Source organism: Myxocyprinus asiaticus, chromosome 24 (assembly GCF_019703515.2).
Source record: "Myxocyprinus asiaticus isolate MX2 ecotype Aquarium Trade chromosome 24, UBuf_Myxa_2, whole genome shotgun sequence".
Classification (NCBI taxonomy): domain Eukaryota; kingdom Metazoa; phylum Chordata; class Actinopteri; order Cypriniformes; family Catostomidae; genus Myxocyprinus; species Myxocyprinus asiaticus.
The window spans coordinates 25,068,378-25,084,433 of NC_059367.1; the positions used below are offsets into that span (position 1 = coordinate 25,068,378).

Here is a 16,056-nt window from a genome sequence, read left to right on the forward strand (position 1 = left end):
AGTGGCTTTGAATAAAATGCACGAGTCATATGAACTACTTCAGTGGTGCCTTTATGCTTCTTTTATGTCATTTTTGGAGCTTGACAGGAACGAACATGACTAACACACAATATCGGATTTGGATTGGGCTCGCCGGACCGATACCCGTTTCATCTAAAAACATCAGTATCGGAGCCAATACTGATCCAGGTATCAGATCGGTGCATCCCTACCCCCAAACTTGTATGGACTCCACAAGTTTGTGCAAAACCTGATGCTCCGTGTTATCGCGCATGATTTGAGAATGTTCCAAACAACATTTTTTGGGGAATCTTTTGTGCTCAAAGGAAGCAAGGACATCTGACTTTTTGTTCAAAGAGACAATATGATCCCTTTCATAAATTGGCTCATTTGATTAGTGACCTAAAAACAGCTCAGAGTCATAAATATTTACCTTTCAATTAACATAACTTTTCTTTGTTTAAAATTTGTCAAAATCATGACACTTTGTTTATTTCCAGGTTTAAATTAGATACTAAATCCCAGATTTTCAGTGTGGCCACAGACTTTTGGACTGTCTAAGGACATCAAGTTTTGGTCATACAGCTGATGTTTGAGGTTCATTGTGATCTGTTTATAATCTGATTCTGAGCGATACAGACTGGTAAAATTAGGTCCAAATGCAGCTGATTCAACTCTTATTTATTTGCGCTTTGGAGAAAATTGAACTCTGCAGTGAGTTTATGTTGCAGGAACAAGTTGTTTAAACCGCAATCAAAAAAGGGGAAACCAAAAATTAGTTTCACATTTCTGTTTTAATCCACCTCCCTCAAAGCCTAGATCCAATAACAATACATAGCATCCTTCAGCGTTCCAGAGTGAGGATGTTTTGACCATGCTGTAATTGACCCTCCCTGAAGTGTTGGGAAAAGGTATGGATGGGTGTTCAAAAAGCCCATCTGTTTTCACTAGGGAGAGAAAGCTTTAGCCTTTACTAAAAAACAGGCAATCCTATGCCTCTGCTTTTGTCACATTTGATCTCTTATTTGAGGTTTAAGAGACATTTGAGGCAGCCTTAGGGGGCCGTTCACACAGCACACATTTTTGCATTTGTCTGCACTGCTGTTTTTCAGCATCTCGAGAGTTTTTTTTTTTTTTTAAGATTGCATGTTAAAAGAACTGTAACTTTTAAAAATGCACATCCTGACACCTGCATTTTGTCTCATTCGTTGCATTGCATATAGCTTATTTTAAACCCAAGAATGGTTCTGTTGAATGGCTCTTTAAAGTCAACTTGAATTCAAAGTAAACTCGGTTAACTTTCTTTTAACATATTTCTGGTCTTATTGTGCATAATTCATCAGTTATTCCAAAGAAAAAAGTTTGTCTTGGTAATCTTTTAAAATATAATACAGTCATACAGAAACCACTTTTCATGATCCAATCAATTCCTGATGGATGAAATAAAAAAAGTCCCGCCTTCAAATTTGTACACAGAAGTGTCAAAAAGCCGTCAATTTCAATTTGATCTCGTTACAGTTGATGTTCAAACCTAGTTTGCTCATGTAACTGTCAGCTGTAATAAATTATATTTCCATTGAAATACGATACGTAATAAAGATTTCATTATTGGTATATTTAGCCCATGTAAATAACAGTATTCAATAGCTGTATCTAAAATGAAAAAGGGGCAATAAATAAATACTAATACAACAGGCTGGAAAAATAGATATTTATTCATTTTAATATCGTATATATTTCGTAAACGTTGAAACTTGAAAAGTGCACTGTAAAGTGCACTGTTAGATCAGTTTCATGCTGAAGAAGTACTTTTTTACATAATGTTTTCTCCCGTAAATGTAAACGAGTGTAATGCAACATCATTTAGGCTATGTCGAAAGGACTGAAGTTTGTCAACCAAAACATGAGCTCATTGATGTAATAAAATATCAGTCTGCTTTTTATTACATCCGTTACTCCTGGTCGGAGGCTTCCATATATTTTTAGTTCGTACGTAGTGTTACGTCCTACCTAAGTTTAATGGTGCAACGCTCAAATATTTAGTAGTGCGTAAATTGTGACTTACTGCCCATTTACACCACAACTAGGCTGAGTTGAAACTTACGTATAGCTGGTGCAACCGGCCCCAGGTGCATCTGTAGCTTTGCGCAAGATAAATTGCTTATGATTGCAATCATACAATTCCATTCATTGGTTTTATTACTTTGGCTGTGAGTTTTGCTTTGAGTTGATGAACTCCGTATTCTTCATGCAATCTCTGTCTCTGTCTCTGAGACGGGATCATACCATCTAATGTTTGTTGCTCAAATGCGTCTCTTTTTATTGGAGCAGCAAATTGGCGGCTTTTGGCAAGCGTTGAATAGCTGGGGTTATGGGAATATCTGAGATGTTTTGGGGGGCTATGGAGGGGGGTGGGGTGTGAGGATTGTGATTGCTTGCAGAGGGGAGATGAGGGTGCCTGTGGGCTGGGTGTGGCAAACTTTTTAATGATCCCAAATGAAGGAAAGAATAATGAGGCTTCTCCCTGTGGCTTACACACACACATGCACAGACAAATACACTCCGAGGATCAAAGACACTGATGTTTTGGGTCTGGGTGAAACTGTTTTTTATTGCATTCTTTGCCCATATGAACTATGGAATAAGGCTGCATATTAATGAAACCTGTTCTATTAAAATATGAGCATGTAAGTTTATGTGAAGTGTCAGACATGTGTACAGCTGCTTGGATGTAATGTTTTGCTCTCTTTTTCTCTCACATGAATGTAAAACAGATGATATTGCAGAATAATAAGCAGTTTGAATTTTGATGGTGAAAAACTTGGTTGTTAAACTTGCAGCAGTAATTTATGGGAGATGATACTTGGGTGTAACGCCGTCAACAGGTCCTGATTATTACTGCAACATTGCCCTCTAGTGGTTAAATATAATGCACTGCAATTTTCTTTTTCTACCCCAGCCACAAGCTTCAGCCCTTCACTGCCACATCTTCCTGATAGTCAATGAGATTTACAGGTGAATACTGGCTTTGGTATTTATTTTGAACTTCTACTGCATAATAATGTCTCTAGAGGGTGTATATATATATGCATATATGACAAATAGATGGATTTTCAGCAACATTTTAGAAACTGTGTTTGCAGGAATGTGCTGATGGAGATTGATGAGAACCTGCCTGTTAAAACCCTCATTCAGGTTTACACTCTCTGCTTCCTCCAGAGACTGACTGGACAGAAACCAAAGGTACAAGCTGTCTCTCTCTTACCTGCAATAGTTTCCCCTTCCGAAGCTTGATACAACAAACATGCTCAGCTTTCTGGCTGTATACATACATAGTCAGTACAATACTATTAAAACACTAATGTAAAAAGATAGTTTTAGAATGGTAAAGTGTGGAATTTCTGTGCCAACTGAATTGCAATTAAGTCTATTTGGCAATAGATCACATCAGTTGGATTCCGGAAGTAAAAACCATATTTATTTTCTCCGTGGATTAATTGATTTCTTATGATAACTTATAAACCTTTAAAGAAAGACCTACCAGTGGTATTTGCTTATATTTAAGCAATCAGTTCACATTCATTTCTTAAAGGGGTAGTGACATGCCTGTTTTTATTATTTTAAAATGTTCCTTAAGATTCACTTATATTATTAGTAAGGTTTTTGCACAAAAAAACAGTCGTATATTTATAAAACATGATTATTTTCCACCTTCATTCTGACCCTCTGTCAGAAATGTTCGGTTTTGGTGCTGCTGCTCCTTTAAAACTTACAGTTAACACCCACTCTTATGATTGGCTCTCTGCTCTTGACTCTACTGCTCTCATCTCACTGCTCACCGCTACTGGGCGGGCTACGAAAGTGATTCAAGCTAAAGTAGGCACTGATGTTTTGTCGTGGAGGCGGTCAGATGCAAATTTCTGCCACAGTGTGACATCACAATGTGGAGGAAGTAGAGAACAAGTTGTTTTGGCAGCTTGGTTTCAACAAATGCTGTTTTTTGCAGTGAGGAGTAAGTTACAGTATGTTTTTATAGTAGAATGTCATGACCTCTTCAAAAATCGTGTTTAAAAGCGTAATTACTATGAAGAACTACACTACCCAGAAATCCTGAAGAGAAAAGCTCCACCAATCAGAAAATTGCGGCCAACAAACTGCCTCAAATGAGCCCTGCTGTGCCTGCCCAGTCCCAAGATGCACTTCGAATAACACAATTGAGTTGGTCTTCCTACACTCTCAAACTACTTGTATATTTGCAATAAAATTAAAACATTGTTTTTATACTTATCAACATCTCAAAATCAACAGAATTCCATCAAATGTATTCCATTGTTTTAAATTTGATTACATAATTCACAGTGCTTCGTGTACTGTAATTGTGTTGTACCTTTTCTTTTTGTTTAATTAAAAAAAAATTTTTTTGCTTCCAATTTAAAAAAAATGTTTTCACCTCGGAGCTGACTGGTTGTTTCAAGGCTTAAAACTCTTTAATGAAAGTGGAAAAATGAATGAGAAAAATGGCTGAAACAGACCAAGATGACTGAAAAAGTGGGCGTGCAATGTTGTGGTCTATTCAGTTTGGTGCCACAGAAATTACACACACTTCACCTTTAAGCCACAAGAAGATATTTTACATTTCTAGTTGATTTGTTGTCTGTGCACATTTGTGATTTGTAGGATCGTCTACCACACAGAGCCTTCTTCCCAAACGTGAAGCCCAGTTTACTCGGCCCTTTACTGACTCCACCATCAGGTACAGCACCACCTATGATCTCTGATAAATACAGGCATTCATTTCACAAAGGACAAAATATTTGGAGATATTCTGTTGTTACTGTATAGGCGGCAAATAGCATAGATTGTGCTGATACCTTAACACAACTGTAGTGGACCAAATATCCACTTTAAAGTTCAGGTACAATATGAATGCAAAGACAACAGTGTTCATTTTTATTCGGGTCACTTTCTAGGGGTTCTGTGAAAGAGGTCTGATTTTGGTTCTTTTAAAGAGATCACATGTGAAGATGCTTAAGTTAACTCTTTCTATTGGCAGTAGAGTATAGACAAAACATGGCTCACTGCTCAATATGGAGACAAAAGGCATTGCTTATAAGTTTGTCATTTCTGCACACTGTTCAACAATAGAACTGCTGCTTAAATGTGATCTTTTTGTTATTTTAGCCTTAATATCTGTTTCTCATTTCACTATCAAATTGCAAACACAAAATAATCACAATATTATTTCTTGACCCAGTTGTCCAACCCTATTTGTCTCATAAAATCGAAATATAGCAGATATACTGTACACTATACTATAACAGAAATATAGAATGCTAGCATTCAATCTACAATACACATATACAATAATCTCTTTCACTTAGAAACCTCTCACTCCCCCTTATCCAAAAAATCACCTCACAAATGACTAAAATGTGTTTACTTTCTCAGAACACAGAGTTTGTTTATTAGTAGTGGCTCTCCTACAGACCCAGGACTTTATTTGAATACTTCATCCCAAACCTCCACCATCCTGAGTCTTATCTCCCCCTCCAGCAGAGCAGTCCCAAACAAACACAGCCTCCTTCCTCCTGTACCTACCCCGCCCGGCTCATCTCTGACTCAGCTCTCAAAGTACCCGGGCCTCTTCAGTGCCTCCCCAACAAGGGCAGGCTTGTGGGTTTGTGAGGCCCTAGGCGAAATCATGAAAATAGCCCTCCCGGTGTGAAAACTGTCATAACTTTAAAACATCCTTAACCATTGCAAACTCAAGTTTTCTATTTTTTAATAGAAAGCACTAAAAAAGAAGCACTATACTGTATAGCTCAGTAGATGACAAATAACGTGTCCAATATTTATTTTTTTTCCAGCATAAAGATGTTAGGTTAAAATGTACATGCATGTATAAGGGAATATGTGTATTTTAGGTGCTGTGACGTCACCATTTTATCGCCTTATTTTAATCGCTTTTCATCTTTTTTTTTCTAGAAGTACAAATAAACCAGGGTCTCTTAATATGAGGTCATGGAAACTGCAAGTATGATAATTACTGGGTAACATTTTACAATAAGGTTTGCATTAGGTATCATTAACAATGTATAATACAATTTTCCAGCATTTATTAATCTTGGCTAATGTCAATTTATAAAAATACAATTGTTTATTGTTTGTTCATGTTAGTTCATAATGTATGAACTGATGTTAACTTGTAAAATTTTTAATGTTAAAAATGGACTAGTATATATAGAAATTAACATTGTTAGTTCATGTTAACTAATGCAGTTAACTAATGTTAACAAATACAACCATAAGTGCTACCCATTAAAGTAACACAAAATAATAAAATGCTGTTTAAAATAGTTTTAGATAGTTAGGACACTTGAAATTCCATTTCAAAGATCCACATATGTGTAAATATTTATTTAGAGCAGCAAAATCAATGAAAACAAAAATTTGGCCAGAATGTGTGCAGAAGTGAATAGAAGTAAAAACGTTAAGGAAAAGCAGGTAACTACAGCAATAAAAGTACATATTTTAAAAAGGGCTTATAAACACAACACCTCGAAATATATATTTGTAAACAAATGTAAAGAATAAACACATACCTCTTAGAGAGCAGAGATCTTTGCAGATAGGATGGTTTGGTTATTTTTCAGATTAATTTCTCATATGTTCACTCTGTGTGTTTTTATGCCCAGCAGATTAATCTTGAGAAAACGTGAAAAGCCCTAATAATTTGACAAGCGCTGTTTCTGCTATCCTTTACACTAAATAAGCCTCAAAGCAGTATTATTCATAACTTATTTCCTGTGTTTCTGTCAGGCATGCACATTATTCAGCAAGATGTCCAATCTGTGTTTAATAATACTGTGAAAAGAAGCCGTGCTCAGTTCCCAGTAATGCTTTGCGGTCTGAATAAATTATGCAGATTAGTGTGTACTGCTTAGCTTCTTGCTGATTTTAGATATACTGCTGTTATTTTGTTTGTGTAACTTTCAGTTATTTGTCTAGTGATTATTCAGAGCTCATTTTATACATAATATGTTGTTTTTAGTTTTCACAGTCATTGTGATTTGTATGTTAAATTTTCAGGTCCACGCGTTGCATGCTCTCCTGTGTGTGTGCGTGATAGAAACCACTGGACTGTGGAGAATCTCTAAATAAAAGTCATCAATGCTTCTTAATCTTATGACTTATTCATTTACTATGCACATGTTTGAACGATCTCGATATCGATTCTTAAATCCCAAGATCGATCTTTCACTTTATGTGGCAACCCTCTATAATGCAAGTAAATCACTCGCATGTGCAACCAAATCTCATGCTATGCGACTAAACATATCTATGATTAGCCACTGACTAGTAAATGTTCAGATTTTACTCACCAGTGATTGAGTAGTATAGTGAAGTTATTAGCACAGAGGTGCTTTCACTGCATGTTGAGAGTAAAAGTTTGGTTTAACTTGTTCTGTGTCCAAAGATGAGATCCACGGATCCAAATGTCATTGAATACAGTCTCTCTTAATACACTTTCTGTTTTTTTACAGTCAGTTGTTGATTAAAAACAACAACAAAAACATTCTAATCACATATGGCAATACTTGTAAATAGTACAAATTATGCAGGTAAACAATAAAAATGTAACAAAAATATATATGCAACACCATATATGCAATTTCAAGACATTAATTGAATTTGAACATTTTTCAAAAGCTAAAATGTGACCAATTTGATGGAAAAACTAATGATAAAATATATTTGGTAAAATTATTATTTTCTAATTGTACCTACAGTAATAGGGTTGCTTAGAAGGTTCCTTTATAATTAAGAGCATTAGCTGAGAGAGAATTTCTTTTATATGTAAGCAAAATTCACATGGTAACAGAAATGTACCCAAATGAATCGGAATAGAATCAAATCGGGAAATCTGTATCAATGCCCAGCCTTAATACCACATACTAAGAAATTGTGAAACTCATATTCATTTTTACAAATCAACTCAAATTGTTATCTGATAATTTAATAAAATAAAAACTTTTGAACCCCGCTGTATACAATGCAGTAATTAAACGGAACTGTACAATTTTAAGAACGTTTCAATCTTTTTGACAAGCTTCATTCCCATGTGGATTGTTCAGATAACTGAAATCATACAAGGGTTTGAATAATCAGTTACAGGGATTATTCTTATTTCTCTGTTTCTCATTTCACCCCTCTTCAGAGGTTCCCAGGGAAGCCTGGCTGGATCATCTAAGCTGGATCAGAAGTTTACTGCAGAGCGTGGTGGAGAATGAGGAGGAGGGAGATGATGTCAGGTGAGATCGAACGCTCTACACTCTTACTACCCTCTTATCACAGGTGGTTCTGTTTCTATAGAGATTTTTCACACAGTCCCTCAGTATATGTTTCTATGAAGTTAGAGACATAATTGACCAGATATTTAGTGTTTTGTTTTCCTTTGTTTACATTTGCCCATCACAGATCCTTTTTCAGCCAAAATAGCCTGAAAGACTATGGATCGGTTCCATTCAAAACTGACTATCTTTGTGCTCTGTTCCCTTCAGAGACTTTACCCTCTATGTGAGAGCTTTGGAGGGCTGAAAGATATGAGGCTCAAAAATAATGTTAATTGGGAACTTACATTAAAGTCATTTTTATTGGAAATTTTGTTTGGAATGACCTAGCATCGCTAATATTATTGTTCTCCTTTGGAAGTGCCCTTATGAAGGCATCATTCGTGCCATCTGGATCACAGCAATCATTGTGTTACACAAAGGAGCGCCCCCTACTGTAATTTGAGCGTTTTGTCAAAAAACAAAGATAAAACTTGTGGGTAGGGCTTGTTATAAGCAGTATAACTTTATATAATGCAGATAATTTATGAACATTCAAATTTTTAGAAGTGTCATGACACTTGGGTTCATGTTTTGATATATTCATTATATGAATGTACATGAACTTCTGGTCTGTTAAAGGAATGTTTCACCCAAAAATGAAAATTCTCTCATCATTTACTCACCCTTCATGCCATATGCCAGATGTGTATGACTTTCTTTTTTCTGCAGAACACAAACGAAGATTTTTAGAAGAATATTCCAGCTCTGTAGGTACATACAATGCAAGTAAATGGCAACCAGACCTTTGAAGGTCCAAAAAGGAGATAAAGTTAGCATAAACACAATCCATAAGACTCCAGTGGTTTAATCAATGTCCTCTGAAGCAAGCCAGTTGGTTTTGGATGAGAACAGACCAAAATGTAGCTCCTTTTTCACTGAACATCTTGACAGCAGTCTCCTTGTCGATCATGATTTAAAGCTCGATTATTCTTCCTATAGCACCATCCAGCGCTCTGTGCATGCACAATGCAAACTTAGCAACGAGTATATCATCTGTAATTGTCGTCGGAGTATGCAACCTGAAATGTGACAGTTTTCATTCTTTGGAAACCCTCTTAAGTTTGAGCAAATGTCACCATAAATCCCTTATAATTAAAAACTAGCTCTTCCTCCTCTCTGTTCATAACAAATGTTATATTACAGTAAAGATTTTGTTCCTTTGTGTTTGGTGTGTGTGTGTGTGGGTGGATGATGGTTTTTCCAGGGCTTATCAGGCTGTCTTTGAGGCATGGTTCTTGCTGGTGCAGTGTGGGTTCTGGGTAGACACAGCTGCTGAGCTGCTTGTTCTGGCAGCACCTGAGAACTCTGAACCACTTCTCTGGCTTCTGACGTTTTTCCACCACCCCACCAACAGAGGGCACCAGAGATCCCAACAAACTGTAAGAGATCTAACTATGGAACTACAAGTCAGTAATCCTTGCGTCACAATTTTAAAAAAGGTAAAGTGAAGCAGACTGGAAAATTACTGATGGCTTCCTCCTCTTTGTTTTATTCTCAGGCCGTAGCAAGAGAGGCCTGGGCTCATATAAGGGTGCTTTTTCTTGCTCATTCGCCCCCTCCCAGACACTACTGTGCTGTGAAAGAGCTCCTGTCCTCCAACCTTTCAACAAACCTAGTCTTGCATCTGTTTTTAAACTTTGCCGTCTTCTCCCATGGACCTGTTAGCATTACCTTCGAAATTACTGACAAGGTGAGGACTTAATTAAGCTGGTTATAAACTGTGATGGGTTCACCAACACATTGTGAAATTAACATATATGTGCTCAAATTCCATGGGTTTGTTCATGCAAACTCTGGCCTATTCAGACTAGACCAAGGCTGCACAGAACCCAGTTCGGTTGTCATCAGTGTCTTTATTGATCCTACATTAGTTCTTGTTGTATGCGGAGAGCAACAGAATAAAATAGGCTGCTGACTGTTTACGAAAACTTTAAAATCAAAAGCATTTCAGCCTAACACAGACACTGTTCAAAAACAAGTTACACCCAACAGCTTGAAAGCTGAGAGCAGCTCCTTCTATGGCAAGGTGAGACTGAGTTATGACAAAGAAAAAATTGCTCGGCTCAACTTTCACCCACACTGTTGTATACATACTTAATGCAGACTCTATGGGCTCATCTTAAAAACTTCAGTGGTTCAGTGCAAACAGAGCAATAGTTCACCCAAAAATATAAATTCTGTCATGTATTTACTCACCCTCATGTTGTTACAATCTAGAAAGAATTTTTTTTTCTATTGAACACAAAAGGTATTCATTTAGGTCTTTTCCATACAGCAAATGTTTATAGTTACTATGGCTGTTAAGCTCCAAAAAGGACAACAAATCACTATAAAAGTAGCCTACACAATGTGCTCTTTATTCAAAGATTTTTGAAGCCATACAATTGCTTTTTGTGAGGAACAGACCGAAATTAAAGACATCATTCATCATAGCTAATCATGCCTTCTAGTGAGCTGTTAACTGGAAAACAACTATGACTGGATCGAGTCAGTGTGTCGTGAACGAATCATTTAGTCTGATTTGTGAACCGGATCAAGTGCTTCATTGAAAAGATTTGTTCATGATTCAGACTGATCTAGTTTTCGAGTTCAACTCGTTGACTGTGATCTGGTCACAGCATTCTTTTCCAGTTAACAGCTCACAGAAAGGGAAGATTGGCAGTGATAGAAAGTCTTACACAAAGCTATTGTATGAGTTTTGAAGACTTGGAATATAGCACATGAGTCATTTTAAAGTGCTTTTTTTATTTTATTTTGGAGCTTAAAGGGATGGTTCACCCAAAAATGATAATTCTCATCATTTACCACCCTCATGCTTTCTCAAACTTGTATGACTTTATTTCTTTTGCAGAACACAAACTAAAATATTTTGAAGGATGTATGATGTGTTCTTGTCCATAGTGTTAGTCAATGGGATCCAAAACTTTAAGCTCTGAAAAGGACATAAAGGCAGCATATAAAATATCCAGACGACTCGAGTGGTTTAATCCATGTCCTCTGAAGTGATACGATCACTTTGGGTGAGAAACAGTCCAAAGTCCTTATTCACTATAAATCTTGACATCCACAGTCTCTTTGGTATGTTCATGAGAGAAGCTCGTTTACACGCTTCCAGGGAATGGCGCACACGCAGAGTGCTATACACGAACCAGACATAGTGTTGCTAGGTTTTGAAAATACATAATATAGCGTACAGGTTTGGTGAGTAAATAATGACAGAAGTTTAATTTTTGGGTAATCTATCCCTTTAAAATGCACAATGTGAGGACTGGTTACCCATCAAGTGTGTTTCTGTGATGTTGGCAGGTGCTGATGGACGCCTGTGTGAAGCGCAGGGCACTGTGGATTCTTGCCTCAATAGACTGCAGACTAAACAGAGCTTCCTCGCTGGACAGTAGGGTTCATTCCAGGATGAGGACTCTTCAGGACACACTCCTCAGAGCCTGTGCCGAGAGCCTCACGTAAAAACTCTTAGTTTCAGGTGCTTGGGCAAAACTATTTAATAGGACTCAAACGCTGGGTGGGACAAAATGGCATTTATAAGAGAAGCCCAGCTGCCGTTTTTATTTCAAAAGCAGTGGGTGTTCTCTCCATAAACACAAAAGGGGCCTTCAAACTTGTCTGAGCAATAATGTTGTAAGCCAAATAAAAGGAATATATATTTATATCTGTGTATTTGGATGACATCAAATGTAAGAAAGTAAATTTCCAGGGATGTGACTCCCATCAGATTTGCAGTAGTATTTTGTGTGTTTGGACTCGGTGACTTTGTTGTTTGACTGCACGATCCGTCTAGCTAACACGCAATTTGTCTTCGCTCACTGTCCTCCCACACAGTCTTCTGACAGGAGAGCATGCCTGAGTCCTCACCACATTAATGCTCATATCTGTGTGTTTGTGTGTGTGTGTACTCACTGGCTCCCAGATCGGGGCCTCTTGAATAGTTTAGTCTGCATACTATACTTTGTAGACTCCATCATCGGTAGTTTCTCAGTGGGTCTGTCTCCCAGTATGACTGTTTCCTTCTTTCTTTTTCCCTATCCCACACTTTCTCAAACATGAGACTCAAAACTGGGTCATCCTGAATTTATTAAAATAGCTGGATGATGTAAAATGTAATTGTAGACTGTTGCCTCCACGCCTTAAAGGGATAGTTCACCAATTTACTCACCTTCATGTTGTTCCCAACCTGTATTAAAAGATATTAGGCAGAATGTTATCAGGCAAACATTTAGCCTAATAGCTTTTGTGTTCCACACAAAAATGAGGAACAACATGAGAGTGAGAAAATAACAGAATGTAAAATTTGGGGTGAACTTTCCCTTTAACTACAGCCCCCTATGTCTGTACAAAATAACTGATAGATTATGTGGCATCATAAATTTAACAAATTCTTTGTCTAATATGTGTGAAATTAGCTACAGATATGTCCCTCATTGTCTCTGAATGTGTGTAATGTGTGTAGTGGTGTTAAAACACCAACAGTGAGGATAAGGTTACATGTTTAGCGTGCAAACATGCGTCATCAGCAGATATTTCTACCACAAACATTTTCTTCATATCTGATGAATTGAAGAGGTGAGAGGGTTCAGAGATTGCTGACATCAAACAAATATGCATGATAAACAAATTGTACCTGTTGTCTAATTCAGGTAGTCAAGTTCTCCACTTACACTTATGATGGATTAATTAATAGAATTTACAGAATAAATAACAGAATTTGGAACATTTACATTTGTGTTAAATGTTTTTTTGTTTTTTTGCCAGTACAAAAATATAAAAGTGTTGCAGCTTTGTGAACAATGCTTATAGATGGAAACTAATTATTTTTGATAAAGTCTCTGATTGTGGTACTGTATTTTGTGCATATTCCATTTAGTATTCCCTGTGGACATCAGTGATGAAGGACAAGTAGAATCCTTAGACAGCTGACTGGTTGATTTCCCTAAGTTGAACCTGCGACTGGAGACTAGACAAATCTGAAACCTGCAAAAGAAAAGGACCAGAATTACTACAGCATGAAACCTCTGATTCATGGCTGTGACTTAATTGTTTTCCATGCACCAAAAATACTTTATCCAAATTCTCTTTAAATGCAGTAAGTTACTAGATCCTTATATAGTGAAGGAAATGTTAGTGCAGACCTTATATTTTGTTCTTTTTGGACACTTTGTTTTAAATTGGACAGGCATTTGCAATATGTCTTTACAGAAAGACACTCGCTGAGCACTTTATTAGGAACACTATGGTCCTAATAAAGTGCACGACGTGGTCTTCTACTCTTGTAGCCCATCTGCCTCAAGGTTCGAGGTGTTGTGCATTCTGAGATGCTATTCTGCTCACTACAATTGTACAGAGTTGTTATCTGAGTTACTGTAGCTTTTCTGTCAGCTCAAACCAGTCTGGCCATTCCCCGTTGTCCTCTCTCATCAACAAGGCATTTCCGTCCGCAGAACTGCCACTCACTGGATGTTTTTGGCACCATTCTGAGTAAACTCTAGAGTCTGTGTTACGTGAAAATCCCAGGAGATCAGCAGTTACAGAAATAATCAAACCAGCCCGTCTGGCACCAACAATCATGCCACGGTTGAAATCACTGAGATCAAATTTTTTTCCACATTCTGATGGTTGATGTGAACATTAACTGGAGCTCCTGATCCGTATCGGCATGATTTTTTGAATTGCACTGCTACTACACGATTGGCTGAATAGATAATCCCATAAATAAGTAGGTGTACCTAATAAAGTGCTTAGTGAGTGTATATGCAAACAGGAGTCATCTCAAATGTAGATAAAATTAAAATGCACTGAGATAAATCATGTTTCAAAAACAATGGCAAAGAATTTAATCAGGAACTGAAGAACCAGAGAGAAGTTCTACTTTGGTCTTGATGTAGCTGGAGGGTCGGGGGGGTCTGTGGACCAGACTCCTGTTCCTGCTGAACTGAGCCAGTGTTTCTACAGTACTGTAATCAGCTCAGTAGGCACGGGAGGCCAGGTCCATCTATCAGTCTCTCGCACATACTCGCATATGACTCATATTCGGCATGGTGGACTTGATGGAAGTATCAGATATGGGATAATATGTTTCAGCTGAAGGTGCTTAGCACCTAATTTCCCACAAAATATCTCCTAATGACATTTTAAATACAGCCCATACAACTAATTAAATTTTTACTAGCCATGGATGGTAATGCATCTTTAAACAGCTTCTAAATATAGTCATTTATGGCCAGCTTCTCCGCAGCTTCATATTAAACTTGTACATCTGTCATGACTTAGAATACGGCATGCTGGCAGAAATGGCCATTGGCCGTCCACTAACTCAGCCTGCAGAGGTTCTTTTAAGCACACAACTTCCTGTCTCTATTGCTGTCTTTCATATTTTACACATCAATGCTAAAAGTGGGGCTGTTTTTACAGCGGAGGCAGATGTTTTGGTCTGTGTGCCCATGTCCCACTCTGTTGCTCCTCCTGTCCACGTTTCCCTGAATTCTTCTTGTTTTTATGTGGACATTGTGGCCCAGAAGAGTCGCTGCTTCTGAATTCCCGTACTTTCAGCGTTTGCACTGATTTAGAAGAACTTCCTTTCTGACCGTTAATAAACATTGTGCTTTGACCTGTATGTTTTTGGATATATACTAACAAATCATGTACTCAGTAGAGGTAAGTAGTGGCACTACATGACTTGAGCGTACAGAGAAGAAAGATGAGGAGGAAGATTATGACTTCTGAACTCCTCATCTCACTGTGGGCTCCATTAGCCCAGTCTGTTTCTCTTCAGCCCTCATTACAGTCATCTCCACCATCTCAAAGTTGCTCTTCATCTGTCATGCCAACCCAAGCGCTCTCAGCAACAGTTTGTTTTGCTTTTCACATCAGTTCATTATGAAGGCAACCGCATCACCCAGCACTGCTAAGACAAAGTTTCATTTTACCCCTCAAAGAATGTTTGCACAGTGTCTGATTGGAGGGATTTGAAAGAACCAAATGTAGGAGAATGTTTTGATGAAGAAATTGGAAAATGTGCCCGAGGGACAGAAAATAATGCTATGAAAACAGGTGAGAAGAAAGCCCTGTTGTATTTAGCCTACAGACTTTTTCCTATGACACCCCCACCACCTTTTTTTTCTTTGGCTATGCCCACACAGTCAGTGTGTACACTGTGTGTACAACCTTGTTTGGCACTCTAAAACAGGACAGACAACAACAGTATTCTGCTGCTGTGAGACTTCTTTCACATCAAAGTGTGATTATTACTCTCTTAGCACTTTTTGTCTGATGCAAGATGAAGGAATGAGAAAAAAAAAAAAAAAAACACTTCCACCATCCCCAGTGGACTCTCTTTCCGCCTGTCATGCTCTCATCAGATGCAGAACTTAGCCACTGTGAACAAAGAGTTCAATCACTGTTCACCAATCAGCTAAGCTCTGCACCTGCTCTGAGAGTCTCTCCTCAACACTCCATGAGCTTGAGTGAGTGTGCATGCTCGTTCACCCACGCTGTTCATCAGCAGGGAAGCATTCCTCCTCTGCATTTCCTTGTCTTCTTCTGGAGGCCCCAGAGAAAAGCCATGTCTTATTTTATTTTTATTTTCTGGAGCTGCGTTAAGATGGTGCCTCTGGTTGCCATAGCAGCCGTCAGAGCGGCAGTTGTGTGGTAA

General features: G+C 37.8%; 2 protein-coding genes across 5 annotated transcripts in view; one reads left to right on the forward strand and one right to left on the reverse strand.

Annotated features, from left to right (window-relative positions):
* Positions 1-13,123, forward strand: part of fancc (FA complementation group C) — a 50,344-nt gene extending 37,221 nt beyond the window's left edge. Inside the window, exons 9-15 of one of the 4 annotated variants that reach the window (XM_051653326.1) lie at positions 2,960-3,015; positions 3,129-3,243; positions 4,678-4,753; positions 8,219-8,312; positions 9,598-9,799; positions 9,892-10,083; positions 11,700-13,123. In XM_051653326.1, the coding sequence (XP_051509286.1) occupies positions 2,960-3,015; positions 3,129-3,243; positions 4,678-4,753; positions 8,219-8,312; positions 9,598-9,799; positions 9,892-10,083; positions 11,700-11,858 (894 nt within the window). In that variant the 3' untranslated portion in view covers positions 11,859-13,123. The remainder of the gene's footprint in view (positions 1-2,959; positions 3,016-3,128; positions 3,244-4,677; positions 4,754-8,218; positions 8,313-9,597; positions 9,800-9,891; positions 10,084-11,699) is intronic. The other 3 variants (XM_051653328.1, XM_051653327.1, XM_051653329.1) reach the window with 3 other exon arrangements.
* The window catches only part of aopep (aminopeptidase O (putative)), a 122,860-nt gene continuing 119,268 nt past the window's right edge, over positions 12,465-16,056 (reverse strand). Inside the window, exon 17 of the mRNA XM_051653318.1 lies at positions 12,465-13,379. The gene's annotated coding sequence lies outside the window, so the exon portion shown is untranslated. The remainder of the gene's footprint in view (positions 13,380-16,056) is intronic.